The following is a 19,512-nucleotide window of genomic DNA, read 5'->3' as shown; positions in this document are numbered from 1 at the left end:
CCAGGGCTCAGCACTTCACTCCAGGCTCTTCAAACACCTTCCTTGGTGACTCATTACTACAGCAGATTCCCAGAAGGCAGCCAAAACACTCAGGTATTTTAATTAATGATACCAGGTCAGTTATTTTCTCACAAAGCCACTTTCAGCTGAAATAGGCAATTCCCTGTTAATGTTGTATAACACACCAAGATTCAAGAATTTTGACTCTGAACATGCCATTACTCCTTCCCTCACAGCTTCAGCCATAATCCTCATCCATCTCTAATCTAGCACGGGAAGCTAAAACACAACACAGACAGATTTTCAAGAGAGAATGCAGAGCTGTGTAGAAATAGGAAATGCAAAGTAAGGTTGATATTATCTGGCTCTATTGCTGTAACAGTATTTAATATACAAATTTAAGTCCTCGCCTCAATCTTTACAAAGGTATTTTGAAGATTTAAACATTAAAGTGTGATTCCAAAGAATCAAGTATCAGACGTATTAGTTTCAAGAGGCAGTGAGCAACAAAGAGATCCATTTGCAACTAAATATGGATTTTTCTTCTTCAACCAGGCTCTGGCTTCTTAGCCTATCAAAAGAGTTCCCTCCACACTCAGGTTAAGATACCTGTGGGTCTGCGCACAAGGATTTCTGCCCATCCCTGTGTCAGCAGTGGGACATATGCAGCTAAGTTTGCTTTTTCTTTCTGCAGAGACGTCTGCGGAGCAGGATTAGTCTTCTCTGACCGAGGTGCAGGAGCAGGAGGACTCTGTGTCCCTTGGGAAACGGAGCCGGTGGGCAAATGGGAGGCTGAGCTGTCTAAAGCACCAACACGTAAGGCATGACCACCTGGCAAGAGACACAAAACAGAAGGGAGAGCCATGCTTAGCACTAAAAATATTTCAGAATAAGTCTTTTAAGCTTCTCTAGCAGATGCACGCACAACATCAGGAAGCTGCTGCTGCCTCCTTGCTATTAAATACCCAACAGGTCCAGACTCAAGATCAGATCAGACACGGGTCTCTTCAGGAGGCACTCACACACCTCAGCCTGCAACATGGCCCCAGAAATGGCAGTAAGACTCCAGGATAGGAACTTACCCGACATGGATCGGACTCTGTTGCGAGAGCTTCTGCAAACCTGCTGCCCGGCTTGGGATTCCAGTTTTGCTGGAGCTTCTTTAGTTTGTCTCACTTGCAAAACAGGGTCTGAGCTATGGAGGGAAAAAAAGAAAAAAATCATAGAATTACTTTGGTTGGAAAAGTCCTTTAAGATGATTAATTCCAATTGTTAACCCAACACTGCCAAGTCCAGGTCTAACCCGTGTCCCTGAGAACCCCAGGGATGGTGACTCCACCGCTGCCCTGGGCAGCCTGTTCCAGTGCCTGACAATATTGGTGATACTGACAGTGAAATCGCTCATCCTGGACAAATAAGACATTCCTCTTCTGGTAAGTGGAAAACCTAAAAAGATGCACTGTATGAGTGGTTTAAGTGACTTTGTTAGGTAGAAATTTCTAGAAATGGGAGGAAATTTTACCTTGATTCTGTGCTGCTTTGGAGTTCTCCAGAGTCTAAGCCAAGCAGGGACCTTGTCCCTGTTCCGACGCTTGTAGTGATGGTCACCAGCTTGTTACCAACCAGCCACGTCTTCGTCCTTCCTCCAGCCAGCAGAAACTCGCCCACAGGAGACCTGGAAACACATCTGTGATGAACTCTGGGGCTGCAGCAGAACAGGGGACTTATCTCACATAACTATACAGGAGCTACTGCTCGATTTCCTTCTTTATACTGCATTTTTAACATATTTTGGGATCATCAACATCATCCATCAGGACAAGGGATGAGCTGAATTTAATATCAACCAACAGCAGAACTACGGGACACATATCACAGAGCAGAAGGGAACAAGCCTTGTCTGAGCTCCATGTCTCCTCCTGGGAAGGGCTAACAAGAAAAGTAAATGCCCCCCATGTGAAGGCAGCTGGCACAACACTCGCTTCTGTAGCAAAGACTCTGATTATCCAGCAAGGACAGGATTATCCAGCAAACAAAAGTACCTCTCCCATGGTGACCAGGTGACCCCTACCTTTTAGGCACAGCCGTGAAGTTTGAAAAGACGTATCGAGCCATCATGTCCAGACAGGTCTCCGTGAGTTCCAGGTGGAGATTTTTTAAGTTGTCATCAGCCTGAGCCATCGAATTTTCATCCGCAGAGCCCAGGCTTGAACTAGTGATGGATGTTTGTATCCGACTACAAAAGAACGTTTCCAATTGACAGATCACATTGCAAAATGCTTGTCCCTGTCACCCGACAGACAGTGTGATGCACAACACCCTGCGGTACATGCATGTGCCAGATCAGAGAGGTGGCCTGACGTTAAACCCAGGACATAATCAAAACATTTTTGGATCAGTCTCAAGCTCTGCAGTTTGTCATTGCAGAAAGCATATTTTATCTGGAGAGACTGAGAAACATTTTCATGTCTGTCAGCTGCGTTAAACAGGCCAGTGCTCTCTGATGTTGGAGGCCCATGGGCAAGTGCGCCAAGCAAAGAGCAAGTGGCAGCACCAGCTCCAAGTCCGCGGATCTATAGGATCTACAGGAGCCATAGCGAGGGCAAGCATCCCGACACCCGCAGAGTTTCCCAGGCAAGATGTTGCCCATGAGCCACAAATCAGGGCACTCCAGACTTGACTGTTGTTTTTTCTCTGCTGCATCCCTTTCATGCTTTGAATTTTTTTCTTCCCTCCAAATTCAATAGCTACATAAAACCTAATTTAACTTGAAACAGAAAAAAATTGCACTCTGAACAGGAAACTGGCACAAGAATAGAGAGCAACTCTGCCTTCAAATCACCCAAGTTTACACATAAATTTACATATTTACATTTATATAAGAATGTGAGAGAAGAACATCAGCTAATAAGTTAATGAGGATATTAGAGAATGCAGTGCCAGAACTGTATTCACAAATCAGTCACTTCAGTGTCTCTCCTCCAACTACCATATAGTTATGGTCAAAAATAACACCACAGTTCCACTGACAGCAGTCCTTACAGATCAAGGCACCGATCTTCACGTTCAGACTTTAAACCAACATGTTGCAGTTTAACACTCAATGTAAATGACCCAGAAAGATGCTTTAAAAACTAGCATTAATTGTTTCATCTTTCACATGAGCAAATCAACGTCTATGACCAAAACATGTTTTCTTTAGTTGTGAAAGCAACAGCTCGTAAGGAGCTGAGCATTTATTTAACTGCTCTACAGAAAGACAAATTAAGGCTTTCACGGCATCACACCTTGAGACCAGAACACTTGTGTCAGCTCCCTCTGGCTCAAAGAACAAATCCCAAGCTGAAGCCAGTTTGGCTCCACACAGTTTGGCCTGTAGAGGAGTTTGCAGAGTATCAAAAGCCTCTCCTGGGCAAGTCACTGCTCAGAAAGCTGAAGTTTTAGTGAGTTTTACCCAGGACTCACTTGCACAGAATGCAACCTTTTTCCTTTGGTGCTGTTTGTTTGTTTGTGTCCCCTGGTTCAACATTTTGACTTTTAAACCAGACATTTTTGTTGCTAAAGCATCAGAGATTAGGGCAAAGTGACCAGTAACAACAGACGATGCGATGTGACCACCCAGTAGCTGGTGCTGGGAAGCCACGGGAGGTCCATGATACTTTCCCAAAACCAAGGCCAGTTTTTTATTGCGTACCGAAGTCATGCAAGCATCCCCATGCAAATCCACCCACCCTTGCAGTACAATTTCCAAGGGCTGAGCCGCTCTTGGATCCTCCCCATTTAAAGTGCCTCTACCTGCGGACCACATGTTCAGACACACTGATGCTGCGGGATCGGAAGGCATCAACTGCAGAGGATTCTTTCAGCTCTTTCACTGGAGGAGAGTTATTCAAGCCTTGCTTTGCATTTTTGGCTAGTCTTAAACTACTAGGTGGAGAAGCACCAAGCCCCAAAAGAGGTCACAGGAAGGGAGGAAATCATTGTAGGGATGTAGGTTGAAAGATCACAGGTCACAGGGTCAATATTGGGGGATCCCGGAGGGTGATGTAAAACCAAACAAATGCCAAAAAAGGAAAACAAAAATTAAAACGTACAAACAAGCAGAGCTGAAAGCATTAAAAAGACAAACCACATTTTGAAAACAAGATTCTAAACGCGCTACAAAACAAATGAAATTAGTACAAGTTAAAACAAAAAACTGATTGAAATGATAGTTGGAATACTGCGCTGTTAAACAAAGGCAAGAGCCCCTAAATGCTGATTTGGCACAAGTTTTCCAAGTCTGAGAAGTTTTGTGCAGTTCAACCACCTCTCACGTTGCACCAACTCACCACTTCAGCACCACTAAAACCCTGACTATGTCCAAAGAGCAGATCCTCGTGAGCTTTACCAACACCATGCAGCAGCGCATTTTTCTGAGGCACAGGGATACATCACCCAGCTCTACCTCTGCTAAGCCTGGTCCAAACCTGAGCTCCTACCCTGAATCCCAAAATCACCCAGGGCCAGTCAGGGATATCTCTAAGCTCAGCTGGGGACACTGGGGAGACTCGGCCCATCTATGGAGACCGACCCTTCCCACAGCACACAGACAGAAGGGCAAGAAGACAAATACTCTGCAGGCTGGATGCTGGACTGCGTGACGCTTTTCAGTCAAACAAGGAGCCTTTACACGTGGGAGATGACAGCAATTAACATCTAAGAGGCCCTTCAATTAGTGGCAGCTGAGCCACATGCCTGGCTGAGAGCCGGTTTGAATGTGGCAGGGGGTCCAGCAGTTCACATCTCCATATACAGCGTGTTTCAAAAAGACGGACCCAATTTCAAAAGGCAGTGATTTCAAATTGGGTCTGTCTTTTTGAAACACCCTGTATGAAATGCAGATACTCATTTAACCCTTCTGGCTCTTTCTAAACATGATTTCTTCACTATCTCCTTTTCAATGCATTATTATATTTCAGATAGCCATGTGGAGGGATCACTATTTGTTCCTCTTCTCCCAGCAACCTCTGACAGATCATTTCTGGCCCTAAAAGGGCCAGGAGGTGCCTGCAGAGAGCAAAGCCAACACTGTGCCATCCAGCAACCTTGGGAACGGCTAGGATCTCATGTCTTGCAACACCCAGCACCTCAGCTAGGGCACAGAAACACTTATTCTTTGGGCTTAAGGCGTGAAAACCAAGCACACAAGCTTCTCGAGCACGACACAGATCTCTGCTCGAAGCTGTTTTCTCCCTGGCTTGGCTAGAACCCGAGCTGGGGCAGCCTCGGAGGCGGCGGCTCCTGCCGTTCTGGCGTTTCGGGTTGCTGCCGAGTACAGCCCACGCTCCTCGGCAGAGATTTCTGTGCAAAGTGATCCAGCAGCATTAGCAAAAGCCTTTAGCTACAGTAGTATTCCAACCTGGGAGAATTTAACAGGTTTTTGGAAGAAAAAAAATATTAGTTGAAATTCTGATTTGAGAGACGGGTGTCAAAAGGCTTCTCTTCCAAGTTTCCAAATGAAAGAGGAGGATATGGGAGAGATGAAACACAAAACAGGGTTTATAGCTGTAGCACCGGGGCAGGGATGGTGTTTCTTCACTGCAAGATACTCGCTGAGCCTTGCAGTTGAAGTAGAGGCACTTTCCCCAGAGTTCAAATGCCACTGTGTGCTCACTGCACATTAACACTGAAGCAAGTTAAGTGAACCAATTTAGGTAAACCCTGCAGGTAAAAGGATGTTAGAGAAACCCCATATGCCTGCCAAGGAGTGTTGTCCTATCCCAGCAAATGTTGTTACACTTTGAAAGACTGCTGGCAAGGTAAGTTCTGACTTCCAAAGATATTAGGCTTTGCTTAAAACAGATATAATAGCTTCACAATTCTAAAAAGGCTCAGGACATGCAGATACACAAAAGGCAGCTGCCACTCAGCACCCCAACCTGACAGACAACACTGCAGAAAAACAGCACTGGATTGCTCCATTTATAGAGGTTGCTAATCACAACAGTTTCGCTGGCAATCATTTAAACAGTCGTTGCAGATCAACTATCAAAAGAAGTTAATGCTATCAATATGAACATGGTATTCTGTTACTTCTGGTACTACCCTTCTCTGTTACTTCTGGTAGCACTGTACTGACACACATCAACATGAAAGAACTGTTGATTTTCAAAAATTAACAACAAAAGCCCCCACCTTACTGCACAGGCTTACAGAACAGCCAGTGACACCCCCATCTGTACTATCAGACTGTCGGCTTGGTTGGATTCCAGGCTCTTACCAACCTAAGTTTGTCTTTTACCAGTCCCCTGACCTAAAGAGGTTTACTTTGCTTGCTTAAATGCACTGTCAGATTTTGGATAACTAGACCCAGACTCCTTAAAACACAGGGGACGGTGTGAGCACTAGAACAGGGACCACAAGACCCTGCTGGAGTCCAATATAATTTACCTTTTAGGCCTCTCATTCAGGCTTGTGCTGCGAGCCCTGAAACTGTCCTTCTCTGGTGTGTCGTCAAAGGAAAGGAGGGCATTGGAGCGCAAACCCTACCGGAAACAAACAGAGTGGATTGAGTGGCAAGGCCATGCAGCTGAAGGATTGCAGTCACAGAATCACAGAATGTTAGGGATTAGAAGGGACCTCAAAAGATCATCTAGTCCAGTCCCCCTGCCAGAGCAGTCACGGGCCGGTGCACAAGAACTCACAGTCCATCTTGAAAAAGATGTTGAGAAGAATTTTTCTAGCTTCAAGCAGAACCTTTAAACTTCTCAATTGGGTTTTTAAGTCACCATTTTTGTTATGTTTGATTCAGTAGTGTCCATTTACCTTTGTAATATAGGTGACAAAGCCCTTTCGGAAGGGAAGGCGACACCGAATGAACCACATCGCTATCACGTGATGGGCCAGGCAAACGATGTACTGGTTAAACCTAAAAGAGCAGAAAGATCTCCACAGAGTTTAACACCGCATTGTGATGCCACTCCAGAACTGAACAGACAGACTTTTCAACCTGAGAAACAGAACTGGGCCTTTATCCACTGTAAGTGTAAAGAAAAAAACCCTTAAAAGTTCTGTTAAAAAAAAGCAGATATTTTGTTCAAGGTGAATATGCCTCTTCTTGAGAGAAAGTCTGGAGATATAAGAATGAGCAATATCCTATCAATAACCTTGGCCTGAGAACTACAAAATAGCATGTCTCATTCTCTTAATTTTACAGATAAGGAAGAAGCACATTTGCTGTGAACTTACTTGGAAGGGTTTGTGTAGGGCAGGGAGATGGCGAACACACTGGCGTACTGCTCTACCGCAAAGTTCCGGTAGAGGTGAGGCAGCCTGGCCAGAGCTAGAACACAGCAGGGAAAAACAACCAAACAGCACAGGTGAGGGCTGAACACAAACTATTCAATAGCACAACTCAGTTTAATTCAAATCGGTTTGTTTCTTCTAAATTATCAGCTGACATGGTATAATTTCATGGTATAATTTCCTGCTATTTAAATTATCAAGGCGGAGAAAGCAGCTTTGTATTTCTCATCACTGTGTGGCTGCGCTACACAAAGCTCATCTCTTCAGTGTGTGCAAGTTTTACAAATAGAAAATCAGTAATGAACAAGAGATGCTCAAACATTTATACCTTGAGGATGGTGCAAGGGCACCACAAAAACCCAAGACACCCTTCCAACGCATCCCACGTGGCTAACGCAATCAAAATACCCATATTCAGTGTAAACAACACATTCACAGCTACAGAAGATCAAAAGCAGAAAAACATTAAGACTTACTTGAAAGAAATTCTAAGAGAGGGATTGCCACGTTGGCTGTAGCAGAAATGTGGGTTAATTTGACTATTAAGACTGGAAGCGCCTTTATGATGATATCGGGCATCTCGACGCTGCAGACAGAGAGTGCCACAACGCATTGGTTTGCACAGCGATAAATAAGACCGTGTTCCAGGCAATACACTATTTCACGCTAGAAGAGTAAAAAAACAAAAAGAAAAAAGGGTCAGAAAACAGGGAAAGAGAAAATCTCTGCTGTACCACCTCCCGACTGCCATCGGGATTTCAAATGGCTTGTAGGTGTCACTGCTGCAAGACCTGGATGATGCACGTGGATTCTTATCCAAAATGCACTAACACAGAACCCTAAACAGTGTTGTATGTACTCCAGGCAAAAATCTTAAGATGGGACTTTAATCAAGTAGACATTTTAGAAATTCTTATTTAAGTTATTTTCTTATTTTAAGGTTTTGGTTTGTTTCTTTTCTGATTAAACAGAATTTTTATGTTTATTGGGGGTCTTCCAGCAGAGGGTAAAGTCACTCCCTGACCTGTGAAGAGGATCAGGTATGGATGGAGAACAGTGAATCCAACTGATAGTTACTGCTGCACAAAGTCAGAGAAGTAGTTTTTCACCCCTAATTCCACCCCAAATACAGCAGATACAGCTTTTTATAACAGAAAAGGGCAGTATTATCAATATCTTGCACTTGAGTCTCCTAATCAGCTAGTATGAACAAATGCTCTACTATCCAGGCTCAGCCCCCTCCATTCTCTTACTTTCCCCATACCTGTTTGGCTTTGTCCAGATAATTGTGATAAGATATTAATGCCGTCAGTACTGGAACTACAGCCAGATGCAAATCAGTGCGGGAAAAGCCTTCTGGGGTCCCATGGAGCCTGTCGGTTGTCTTTTTGTCTGTGAGCTGATACATCACACAGCGAGTTAGAACATCTCACACTAAAGTACCCTCTAAAAGGCAGCAGACAGGCACTGCTCATAGCTCCCTTTTCAGATGTATACATCCATACATAACGAATATTCATTATTACCTTCTCCTGTACCTAAAACAACCCTCACAAAAAGGGAAGGTGAGTGAGGATTGATAACCAGCATGCTGATCTTCAAAAATGTTACATTGAAGAAAAAAAAAAACCAAAAACAAACTCAAAAAAACCCCAATGAACTCTCAAGCAAACTAAGGATGTGGTGACGACACGTCAGGAGGGTGCAGGGCATTACCATGTAGCTCAGTGCAGAAGCCAGCAGGTCTATGTTACAAGGAGAGGTTAAAAATAGCACTTTATAGTGGAGGGATTCAGGTAATTTGTTGAGGACCAACTTCAACACCTTCCAGTCTGTCTCCTGGAAAGAAAGAAAAAGTTGAAGTGGAAGATTTTTGTACGATTTCAGCTGCATCTGAAAGTATGACCAATCAAATTTCAGACAACATGCCATCTCCTAAGCAGATATATGTCTTGCCATGGTAGTGACATAAAAAGAAGTGGCATTTAGCTGTCACCAATGGCTTCCTGTCAGTCATCCAGCTCAAGGTGCAACATTGGCATCGCAAACTGGAAGACAACTTGAATCCAGATCTGAGCTCAAAAAGACAGAGCCAGAATTCAGTTATCTGAGCCAACAGCACAAATTAACTTCCAGAGCAAGACAACCCCTCAGTACATAATTATGTCTGATAGAATGCTAACGAACAATTTCTATTTACAGTTTTTTAAAAACTGAAACATTTATCAGTTCTCAAAAGACTTCAAAACCTTGCAGTATGTCTCTTCTAGTTTCAAGTGCCCTTTCAGAAACAGGATGACTTATTTGATCTTTGTTTAACACCCACATCTTTTGCCCTTTTCTGCTCTGCAGCAGAGCGCAGTGAAAGCTTCACTCCGTTCCTGAAGAGCTGACCTGCTGCTCCCACTGCTGGCTGCAAACCTGCATAATCACACAGGTCCTGCCCAAGAAGGAGGATTTCCGTGTTGCCTTTCAGACATTATTTAGATACTCTGGCACAGAATCCTCCAACCAGCCCATTTTAAGTTGGCATATTTCACATGGAGATGACAACTGTCGTTAAAAGTGAACGTACCAGCTTCAGGCACTGGAGGAGGACACCGAAGACCATGGAGTAGGGCAGGTGGCCGATGCGGATGGTGGCGTTCTGGGCAGGCCCGCTGGGGCTGCCCGCGGGCGGAGAGAGCGTACCCGCAGGCTTCTTCTCAGAAGTCCTCTTCTCTGCTTCTCTACAACGTGGAAAGAGAGAAAAATACACGTAAAATCAGGATCAGAGCGGCCGATTCATGTGACCTACAGTGCTACCCTATTTGGTAGCCAGTCCAATGATCAAACAATTATATAAATAGCATTTTCAATTAAAAACCACAAGATTGCACAGTAGATGGACAGCAATGAGTCATTTTGGTCAGGTTAAGGGTTTTTCTATCCAGGCCCTTAGCAAATTTAGAAAGACATCTTTTGGGGCATGTTACACAGAGAACGCTAGACCAGCCTATAAAATTAAAAATAGCCAGATTTGTACAAATCATTGAATCAAACCTCTGTGTGAAAACTGGTTTCGGGCAGGAACAGAAATTCCACATCTGACATTGAGAGCTCTGTAGGTAAGTGGTTTGCAAGAACAATTAATCAATGAGTTATTAGTTGAAACCATCCGAAACTGTAACTATACACTTGTCTAGCAGCTGATTCATCAGGATTTGGAAGATTTAGAAAAATTGCAAGTCGCTACTGATGGACCCTGAAGCTTGTGCAAAAATACCAAATAGTTCAGAAAACAGCTTTTGTTTAACACAATGAGAAACCTACACAAAATCACACAGGCAGTAAGGGCTGAACCTCACTGCTCCATCCTTGTTGGCAAGGCCAAGCCGGTGGAGGGAGTCAGCTCGAAGCATCAGCAGGAAATCAAACACCTGTAACAGAGAAGACACTGGAATCACTCAGAACCCCAGTCAGCGGAACACTCTCCCACCTCCCCAGGGGATACTTTTGCAAGTACAAAGGGATTTCTAATAGATGCTGTGGCCAATTCTGCAGGAGGCATCACTTCTGGTGTTAAAGTACATACATTAATACATACTCCTATTAGCCAAGAAATATTTAATTCTACTTCTGGCGAGCTCTAGAGCATACATTCCCTACCTGCCACCCCAAAATTCCGAAGCCAGGATGCAGCTCTCAACCGAAAACCACCGGTTACTGCTCGTACCTGCAGTCTGATGCTGCTGGCGACAGGAAGGCTGTACGCGTACATGTAATGGCGCTGGACGTGCTGAACCAGTATCTCGTACACCCGCATGGCGTGGCTGGAGGGTAAGCTGTAGAGTTTTGTCTACAGAGGAACAGAAATGTAAATTGAAAGGCAGACTGACACTTTTAATTCAGAAATGTGTGTCTGCACTGAGAATTCAAGAAAAACACAGCAGAAATTTGCTCCAGAGAGTAAGATGAAGAGATGGTTCTGGACAGAACCTCAGCAAAGGCTCCAGAAGGGCGGCAGTTGGAACAAACCAGCTCTCTGCAACTGCCTCACCGCATCTCAGGACATGCTACAATGGATCTATTCAAGGTTATAAACCACTCGTCTTCTGCTAGTTTAGAACATATCTGCCCTCCACACTTGAAAATGTATTCATATTCATTGTACAATGGAAATTAAGAAAATAAAACATTTAGCAAATGGTGCCCAAAAGCAAAAGAAGTGACCAAAACAAGAGTTAAAATATTATGTGGACAAAAGTCAGAATATTTAATAGTGGGAGAGTGGTTCTCTAAAAAGCCAAGTCCAGCAGAAGGTGTGTTGAATGCCCTGCAGCATTTACCTGAAGAATTATCAGGAGTCCAAGAACTGCTGTCTTGACATCCTCCAAAGAAGCTGAATACGACAGCAAGTCCCTCTCTTCCAGTTCAGAAGGAGATGAGAGAGAATGTGCAGCCACCTTTTAAAAAGAAAAGCAATACATGGTTTAAATCCGCAAAACACCTTTTCTTTATTTCCATCCTGGAAGGTCAGCAAAGACTATAGCAAGTCATCCTGCAGGAAACTCCGCGAGCCCCGTCAGGTAGCTCGGATGTGTGTTGATGGCGTTTCTAAACTCCCTCTGCTCTGTACTTCAGGCCTGCATCCTCCAAAACCCAGCGATTTTACAAAATACTACGGAACTAGGCAAGTGATCAGAGTCATGGGTCAGTCCCTTTGGCTACAGTAAGAGAATCTGGCAGAAGACAGGGTGAGCTACTGACAGTCAACCCAACTCTGCCTCACCTTTTCTATGATATCCAGCAGGCTATTAAAGTGATGGGTGTTGCAGCCTTCAGCCAGGTCTACGAGCAGCTGAGTGGCCAATTTTCGAACTTGATGGTCTTTATCCTCTGGAATGTGAGCCAGCTGCGAGATCACAACCAGGTTTATCAGCTCCTCCTGCAAGGGGACAGACTTTAATGAGCCTGGACATTTTGCTGTCAGCTGTTCAATCAGCGTGTTAAAGAGACAAATCATTACAAACTAAAGAACACTGGTATCAGGCTTGTTCCTCAACTGTTTGGTTCCTTAATCTTTCCTCTTCGATACAATTCAGTATTTCTGTGTGCCAGTCCTCCAGATATTTACGACTTTTGTTGAACTTGCATTCAATGCTTTGGTTTTCATCTCTCCTACAGACTGGATAGCTGAGGATCAAATAGACTGCTGGTGAGGGATTTCTAGGGTTTGTTTTTTGAGAGAGAGAAAACATGCAATGGTATCATGTTTTCACAAATCTTGAAGGAATCGCAGAAGCACCTCTGCCCCTTCCTGTCCTCCAACGCTCTGGGTACACTCCAAAGAGCTGACGACATTCCCAGAGCTCTTCCATAACTACTCTCTCAGACACTTTCCGTCTTGGATTGCAATTAAACCACAAGCACCATGGCAGGTTAATCAGATTATGTCCATACCTCATATTTTTACAAAGAAATAATCTCTCCATCTCTCACCCTGACTTTCCTTTCTTCCAAAACAAAATGTATAGGGAATTAATAACCTTCAAACAGGGAAGCAAATACACAACCACATATGTCCTCAACGCACGGCAGCTCCCACTGCAGGTTGCACATACCTGTATCCAGTTAAGGCAAATTAAAAGGCAAGTTCTCCTACAAGGATCCTACAGAAATGTGTCTATTGTGTGCAACATTCACAGCACAGTCTTGTGCATTCCCCAATGGCAGAGATGACCCAGAGCACAGTGTAAAACGTGCCTCACCAAAGCCTTTCCCACTCACTGAAGATCTCACGTGTGATCAGCAGAAACAGATTAACACGCACCTCATAGAACTGCCTGTTAATACTCAGGACAAAGGACAAGACATCCAGAACTTTAATGCGAACAGCACTACGACTTTCGTTCCTAAAATGGAAAGAGCAAATTCCACGTGAATAAAATAAAGTTGCTGATATTTAGGGAAGACGGGAAAGGAGAAAAGGAAAGTAAAACTAAAGCAAACCAAGGAACTTCTTATGACTTAGAACAATAACAGTTCAGGGTCAGCTGAGCCTTCAGTTAATGTCTCCACAAAAGAAATCAGATCAGGAACAAGTGCTCTGGTGAGCAGATTTAAAACCAAACATATGGCACTGAGGAAGAGCTGCTCTTTGGCTGCATTTCACAGACAAGACAGAAGCTTGTCATTGCTGTGAGATTTTAGAGCTCAAGAACGCTTTCAGGAGTACCAATCCAAACCCAGAAATCACTTTAACGCTGGATAACCACATGCAATCCTGATGCTTAACAGGAAAGTCTCATTTGGTGTCAGAACTACAAAGGGCTGTGGAGCAGAACACATCACTGCCTGAGCTAATTGGAACAGAATCATGCAGTGGAAATAAAGAAAAAAACTGAAGCATAAATAACTCGGTGGAAACTTTTAATTCTGTTAAACAAAACCCCTTCAGGTGCTGTGCCATGGAAACACCATCCTTCTTAGCAGTCATTTACTAACATTAGAACTTCAGAAAACAAAATTACATAAGAGGAAAAAGTGGCAAAAAGCGTTTGAAAATGCCTTGTATTCACAAAGTCATCATTTCATACCTGAAGAATCTCTCCATTAACATCTGCAGGTTGTGAATCCAGCCGTCTTTGGCAGGATGAATGGACTGAGCTCTGTATGTTATCAAGTTTAGTACAGAAGATTCCTTTCATGGAAAGAGCAAGAATTTTTTTTAGTGTATAAGCAAATACAATATATTATCCCCCCAACCCACACCCTGAGAATAAGGGTCATATAAGACCTTGCTGTGATTTTCGGATCCCTGGCTATTTTAGGACTCCCAACGTTCAACTGCACGGAGTAACAAAACAGATTCAACTGGCAACAAAGACAATAAAGACGATAACAGGACAAGTCTTACTGGTCTCTGATCAGCACATCTTTCCACCAGCTCAAAAAATCTCTCTTCAGAGCCATGGAATTCATTCTGGTCACAAAGTTCTTCTACTGTAGTCAAAAGATCATGTACAATGGACTTAAGCTCTTGGCTCTCCAGACTCTGAAACAGAGACAAACCCATTCCTCAAAGACTCCCACCTTACCAGAAAGTGCTGACTTTTAAATACAAACAGAAAACTCCGTTGAGAAGCAAAATATTGAGAACTGGGCTACACCTTCATTCAGCTTCAAAGTTCACTTGAGTGTACACACAGGTGATGGATTTGCAAAAATATTTACGGCAAGGTCTTTTGATCGAAAACATATCAAGACAGGCCAAACGTTCACCTGCAGCTGTTGCAGTAATCGCTCCATGATGTCCAAAAGGATGTCCCATGTCACAGCTTGCAGCTCCTTCCCGTACTTCTTTATTAGACGTGTTATGGACAGAACTATCTCATAAGATACAACTGCGTTGGGACACGTCATGGCCTGGAATACAAAGCATTGCAGTCGGTTACCACTGGAAAGCAGTCATCAGAAATACCCTTAAATTCAAATGAAACACACCTTATTAATAAGGAACTGCTGTCTCTCATCTCTCAGGCACACAAAGATCTGGTACAGAGGACCACATTTTATTCTAAATTTACCCAAAACCAGATGTATGCCTGAGTAAAAAGTTCCCCCATCATCCCACCCTACCTTGAGGAATGAAGGCAGCACTGAAGTTGGGGAATTCTTGAGAGAACTGAGGCGATGAGCACCCCACAGAGCCATCCCGACAAAGAACACGGCTCCTCTCAGCAATGCTGCATCCGCCATGTATGCTCTAGCAACAGATGGAGGGAAGTCTTAGACCACACTGCAGTTATTTTAGTGTACAAGAGTCAATAGGAATCTATACTGTCACAACAGTAATTCCCAGCAGTTACACGTCAGAGCCTTGCACAGCAATTTACAAACATTAAAAGCAGAAAATCATTTAGCACAGCTTTAAATAAAGGAAATTACATTCAGCAAAGCCGAGAAAAATGAGCCTTTCAGCAGCATAACTAGGAAGGGAATTCACTTCTAAGCACCGGAACCTTCAGCTGGTTCTGCTGAGGTCAGCGACTCCCTGTCCCTCTCACCAGGACCTCTGCTGAATTCCCAGGTTTGTCTCTACCTGTCTTCCATGATCCGGCACATGTTGTAGATGGCACTGTGTCCCAAATGAGTTCCCAAAAGGTTGCGCATAAGCTGCAAATTCAAAGAGAACACTTAAATATCCAATTGTTAAAATGCTCATTAGCTTAAATATGCAGCTAGCCAGCCAATCAGACTCGCTTATGGTAAGTGAATGTGTCTGGCCACTTCCATGGCACTATAGAAAAGGTGGCCAGTCACCTCAGCTGAAACGATGAGTAAATTCCAGAGACATGATGGGACTTACACTAACAATGTGCTGATCCCTTCATACTTGAAATAATTATTTACTCTTAAAAGCAAACCACAACGTACGACAGATGTGCAAAGGCACATGTGACACTTCATCTATGAGGCCAAAACAGTGAGATTGTTAAAAAACAAAGCCAGGGTAAGTAGTGACCTTCCAGCAGGGCTCGCAGAGCTCCTTCACATTGATGGTCCGGCACAGGGTGATGATGAACACTGGCAGGTTTTCTGACGGCAGACAGTTGTAGCAAACAACTGCATCCAAGACTTGCAAGGAAATCTTTGGGAAAGAGAAAGACAAAATGGTTATAGACTTCTCCAGGAATAAAGCCGGTCAAACCTCCACATGGCAGGCCCAGAAAATCTTCTGGAAGCCAAAAGAGATACAGATATGTCTTTTTTTTTTGTATTTTAATCATAGAGAGATGAAAAGTAAACCATAAAAAGCACTGTTGAAAAACTGATTCACTTATCAAATCTATCAATGCTCTGTTTGCTTTAGAATAAAATTATTACTGGTGTACAAGATCCAATAGCTTACAAATACTTTGTAACATTGGATTGCCTCTTCTGTAAGATGAGAATAAACTGAGAGTCTGATGATTTGATTTTGTTTGGAAAAATTAGTTTTGAAGAATTTCAGAGAACTCTAAAGTACTATGAGAGACTCAAATTACTGACCTCTATGTCCACAGATGATGAAGTCTGAATACACAAGAGGCATATCTTGCTGTTAGGAAAGAACATTTAATTATAATTATTTGCTTATTATGATTTTAGACAAATTACAGAGCCAAAACAGACAAGCATATTGGCATGCTACTTTACTTATCATTCCCCTTACTGTGGCGTTGTTGATAACACTCCTAGACACACTGAACACTACGAGCTCTTTCATAAACAGCTTGAAGTTGCACTTAAATGTAACTCAGTACGTCCACACTAATTGAATAGCAGAGACAAAGCAATGCAATCAGGTTCATCACATGAAATGGGGAAAGCAGATGCTCTTAAACTAAAACAGATCTGAACATTGTAAGAACTGAACTATCTGTCAGAAATTCCAGTTATGACCTGGGATGAAACAGATTCACATTGGATGAAATAGATTCCACTTATCTATCTATTGATCTGCACCTTTCTCCTGTAATTTACTAAGAAAAAGCATGTAGGAGTAAAAAAAAAACAAACCCAACTTACTGGACCATGTCAGCTACATAATCTTCCAGATAGCAGCTATTGAATTTCACCAGGTTCACTAAAACCAGGAGGAACTCAGAAGACAAACCAACATCCATCCACTGCAGTACAAAGTCAGCTGAAGAAGGAAAACAAATTGTTCCAATATGCTTTTTACCCAGAAATGTTATCACTATCTTTTTCTTATATCACTGGATATTTGCCCAGTGACTTGCTCCCAGCAAAGTGAAGAGGGGCAGAGACAATACTCACCCAGCTCTTCTTCCAAGTAGGTGATGTATCGTCCGTTCTCCGTTAGAGCCTTGAACACTTCCAGCCGTTCATGCAAGTCTTCGTTGGAGGGATAGTCCTTAATTACTCTAAAAAAATGTGCTCTGAGGATCCCTAATCTCTCGCCCTTAATTAAAAAACAAAGGGAGGAGGTGGAAATGACAAAAGACAGTTAAGGCCTGAACCTTATGAAGGTCTATAACAGTAATCTTCAAGCTTGAAATGATTTTCCTTTCCTACAGGCTATGAAAATCTCCTGAAAACACCTCCAGCCTCTGCTGGCAACTGACAATGGCTCAGGTCTTCTGTCTGTTCTATTAACACTCAGGGCTGGAGGTATTTTGTCCAGCAATACACAGACAGCACCCAATACCCCAAGTAATCCATAGCAACTGCAGCTGACAGCACCATCAGGAGAGATTGTGGGAGCTTTTTTGGGGTTTTTTTGTTTTTTTCAAAAATCAACACATGCTCATCGCATAAGCACCTACCCCTGCTTTTTCAGGATACAGAAAACCAGAACTTTGGTTTGATTCTATCTTACATTTGTATAGTACATTGTGATATCTGAAAAATTCACAGTATGCTTAACTTGGCCAGGCTACAGAAGTCTCTCATACAGAACTTCTCGCATATTTGCCATGCTGAAACACCAAAACCACCTGCAGACTGGGACTAATAGGTCTGGGCAAATACCTATTGTTGTGTCCTGTACTATGCTGAACTTAACCCAAAGTATTCCCTTTTTTCCCCAAGAGCACTGTCCCAAAATTGAAAAGTTTCCAGCAAGTTTTGCTACGAGGTCAAACTAAGACTTAAATTAAAATGTGTCCTTTTCCCGTTTACTAGGGACAACCAAAATAAGAAACATAGGAAGTTGTTCAGAAGAACCACCCAATATTTTTCATGCTCATGCTCTGCACAGACCCTAGTTTAAGTGTAGCATTTCTTTGTTTTCACCTGTCCTTGAATGATCGATTTCAGCAGATGAAGAACAGCATGTCTGGCTTCCACGGGGCGCTCGGGCTGCAGCATGTCGGCCACCACTCGCCATATGGCTTCCACCGCGTGCTGAAAGCAAATGCAGGATTCAGGCTGGAGGACAGTTAACCTGCTTCTGGGATCTTCACCCAGTAGGTCAGTCATTAATTATGGCAAGTTAATGAACAAGATTTTCAGGGATTTCACGCCCAGGGTTCACTTTTCTGAAGGATGCTCTCACCCGCCTGGTGACAAGCACAGATGAACCACAAGAGACACCAAATCCTGCCCTATGTGACATCTGCACCCCAATAATGGAAGTTCTTCATTCACCCGCTTACTTCAGGGTGAACATTTGTGCAGAAACCTTCACTCAAATACAAGATGAGTCTAGGTTAAGAGCTGTTGCTTAAATTTTCATCCTTCACATATTCACTGAACACTTTGAAACTTACCTCTTCAATCTTTTTTGTTTTTGCCACTTCACAAATTTGACCAATTGCTCGTATCCTATTACTTAATCCACATTCTATGCTCAGTTCCTGGAAAGAAATGTAGAGATAAGCTGAGAGTTTATTTTACTAGAGACACTTATCCTTTTCTCACAGGGGATCCTGAACCACTGAAAAATGAATTACATATCTGTCCAAAATGATCTACCCACTAGTCATCACCGGAGCTTTTTGGGAATTTCTCCAAAACCATTTTTTTCCATTAGCAAATGATTTGTCAAAACTAGAACTTTCACAGAACTGGAGCCAAGCAGCTTTTCACCTCCAGGGCAGAACACTTCATTTTCTTCAAAAAAGTTACTAACTGACTGGCTGTGGTGCTCGCCCAGTTCAGGGGAGAAGGGCAAAGAAAAGAGGGACGTTGAGTCCGACTCTCCAGCCTTCCAGCAGGTGAGAGCTTGGCTGCTCCAGCACAGGTGGGAAGGGATTCTGGTCTCTTTTTATGTGTTTTCCTTCCTGTGTGCCAATTATTCTGCTCACAGACTTGTTGTGCCAATTACTGGAATCTTTTTCAATTTTCAGAAAACCGTAAGGTTTTAATAAAATAGAAACAGTTTCCAGCTTGTGCGCTAACTGCCACCATATAAATTACTCCAGCTCAGACTATAAAAAAGAGCAACATATTTTGAGGAAAAACCCTGTAACCCAACGCAAGACAACAGTGTCCTATCAAATACCTCAAAAGCATTCAAACACTGAATAACTAAAATGCTGTAACTTCAAAGTAGGTAAGTTTTACACCCATTTCACTAGAATATGCATGGAGACATAAGGTAAAAAGGCACGACCGGAGAGGGAATGAACATCAAAACAGACAGGAGAATGAGCAGCCCTCCTTCTGAACCTCTCAGCTCGGGTAATCCAGGCACCATCCCCACCTTTACCACGCTCAGTTCCCACACCTTGAGTA

At 43.2% G+C, this 19,512-nt stretch overlaps 1 protein-coding gene across 2 annotated transcripts in view; it reads right to left on the bottom strand.

Moving 5' to 3' along the window:
• Positions 1–18,631, bottom strand: part of TSC2 (TSC complex subunit 2) — a 30,015-nt gene extending 11,384 nt beyond the window's left edge. The window contains exons 1-27 of one of the 2 annotated variants that reach the window (XM_080354118.1): positions 18,546–18,631; positions 18,070–18,180; positions 17,092–17,236; positions 16,840–16,957; positions 16,321–16,369; positions 15,794–15,919; positions 15,371–15,444; positions 14,908–15,034; positions 14,551–14,694; positions 14,186–14,323; positions 13,866–13,969; positions 13,100–13,181; positions 12,059–12,214; positions 11,616–11,732; positions 11,003–11,125; positions 10,600–10,706; positions 9,863–10,016; positions 9,004–9,126; positions 8,552–8,686; positions 7,764–7,953; positions 7,231–7,324; positions 6,808–6,910; positions 6,433–6,527; positions 2,072–2,236; positions 1,523–1,675; positions 1,083–1,195; positions 610–831 (exon numbers count right to left, since the gene is read on the bottom strand). In XM_080354118.1, coding sequence (XP_080210244.1) covers positions 610–831; positions 1,083–1,195; positions 1,523–1,675; positions 2,072–2,236; positions 6,433–6,527; positions 6,808–6,910; positions 7,231–7,324; positions 7,764–7,953; positions 8,552–8,686; positions 9,004–9,126; positions 9,863–10,016; positions 10,600–10,706; positions 11,003–11,125; positions 11,616–11,732; positions 12,059–12,214; positions 13,100–13,181; positions 13,866–13,969; positions 14,186–14,323; positions 14,551–14,694; positions 14,908–15,034; positions 15,371–15,444; positions 15,794–15,919; positions 16,321–16,369; positions 16,840–16,957; positions 17,092–17,236; positions 18,070–18,144 — 3,232 coding nt within the window. In that variant the 5' untranslated portion in view covers positions 18,145–18,180; positions 18,546–18,631. Of the gene's footprint in view, positions 1–609; positions 832–1,082; positions 1,196–1,522; positions 1,676–2,071; positions 2,237–6,432; positions 6,528–6,807; positions 6,911–7,230; positions 7,325–7,763; positions 7,954–8,551; positions 8,687–9,003; positions 9,127–9,862; positions 10,017–10,599; positions 10,707–11,002; positions 11,126–11,615; positions 11,733–12,058; positions 12,215–13,099; positions 13,182–13,865; positions 13,970–14,185; positions 14,324–14,550; positions 14,695–14,907; positions 15,035–15,370; positions 15,445–15,793; positions 15,920–16,320; positions 16,370–16,839; positions 16,958–17,091; positions 17,237–18,069; positions 18,181–18,545 lie in introns of those variants that run through there. The other variant, XM_080354119.1, reaches the window with a different exon arrangement.
• Between the last annotated feature and the right edge of the window lie 881 nt (positions 18,632–19,512).

This window comes from Nesoenas mayeri (assembly GCF_963082525.1).
Source record: "Nesoenas mayeri genome assembly, chromosome: 15".
NCBI lineage: Eukaryota > Metazoa > Chordata > Aves > Columbiformes > Columbidae > Nesoenas > Nesoenas mayeri.
Note: the sequence above shows the minus strand (reverse complement) of the source record. Positions and strands in the feature narration are given on the sequence as shown.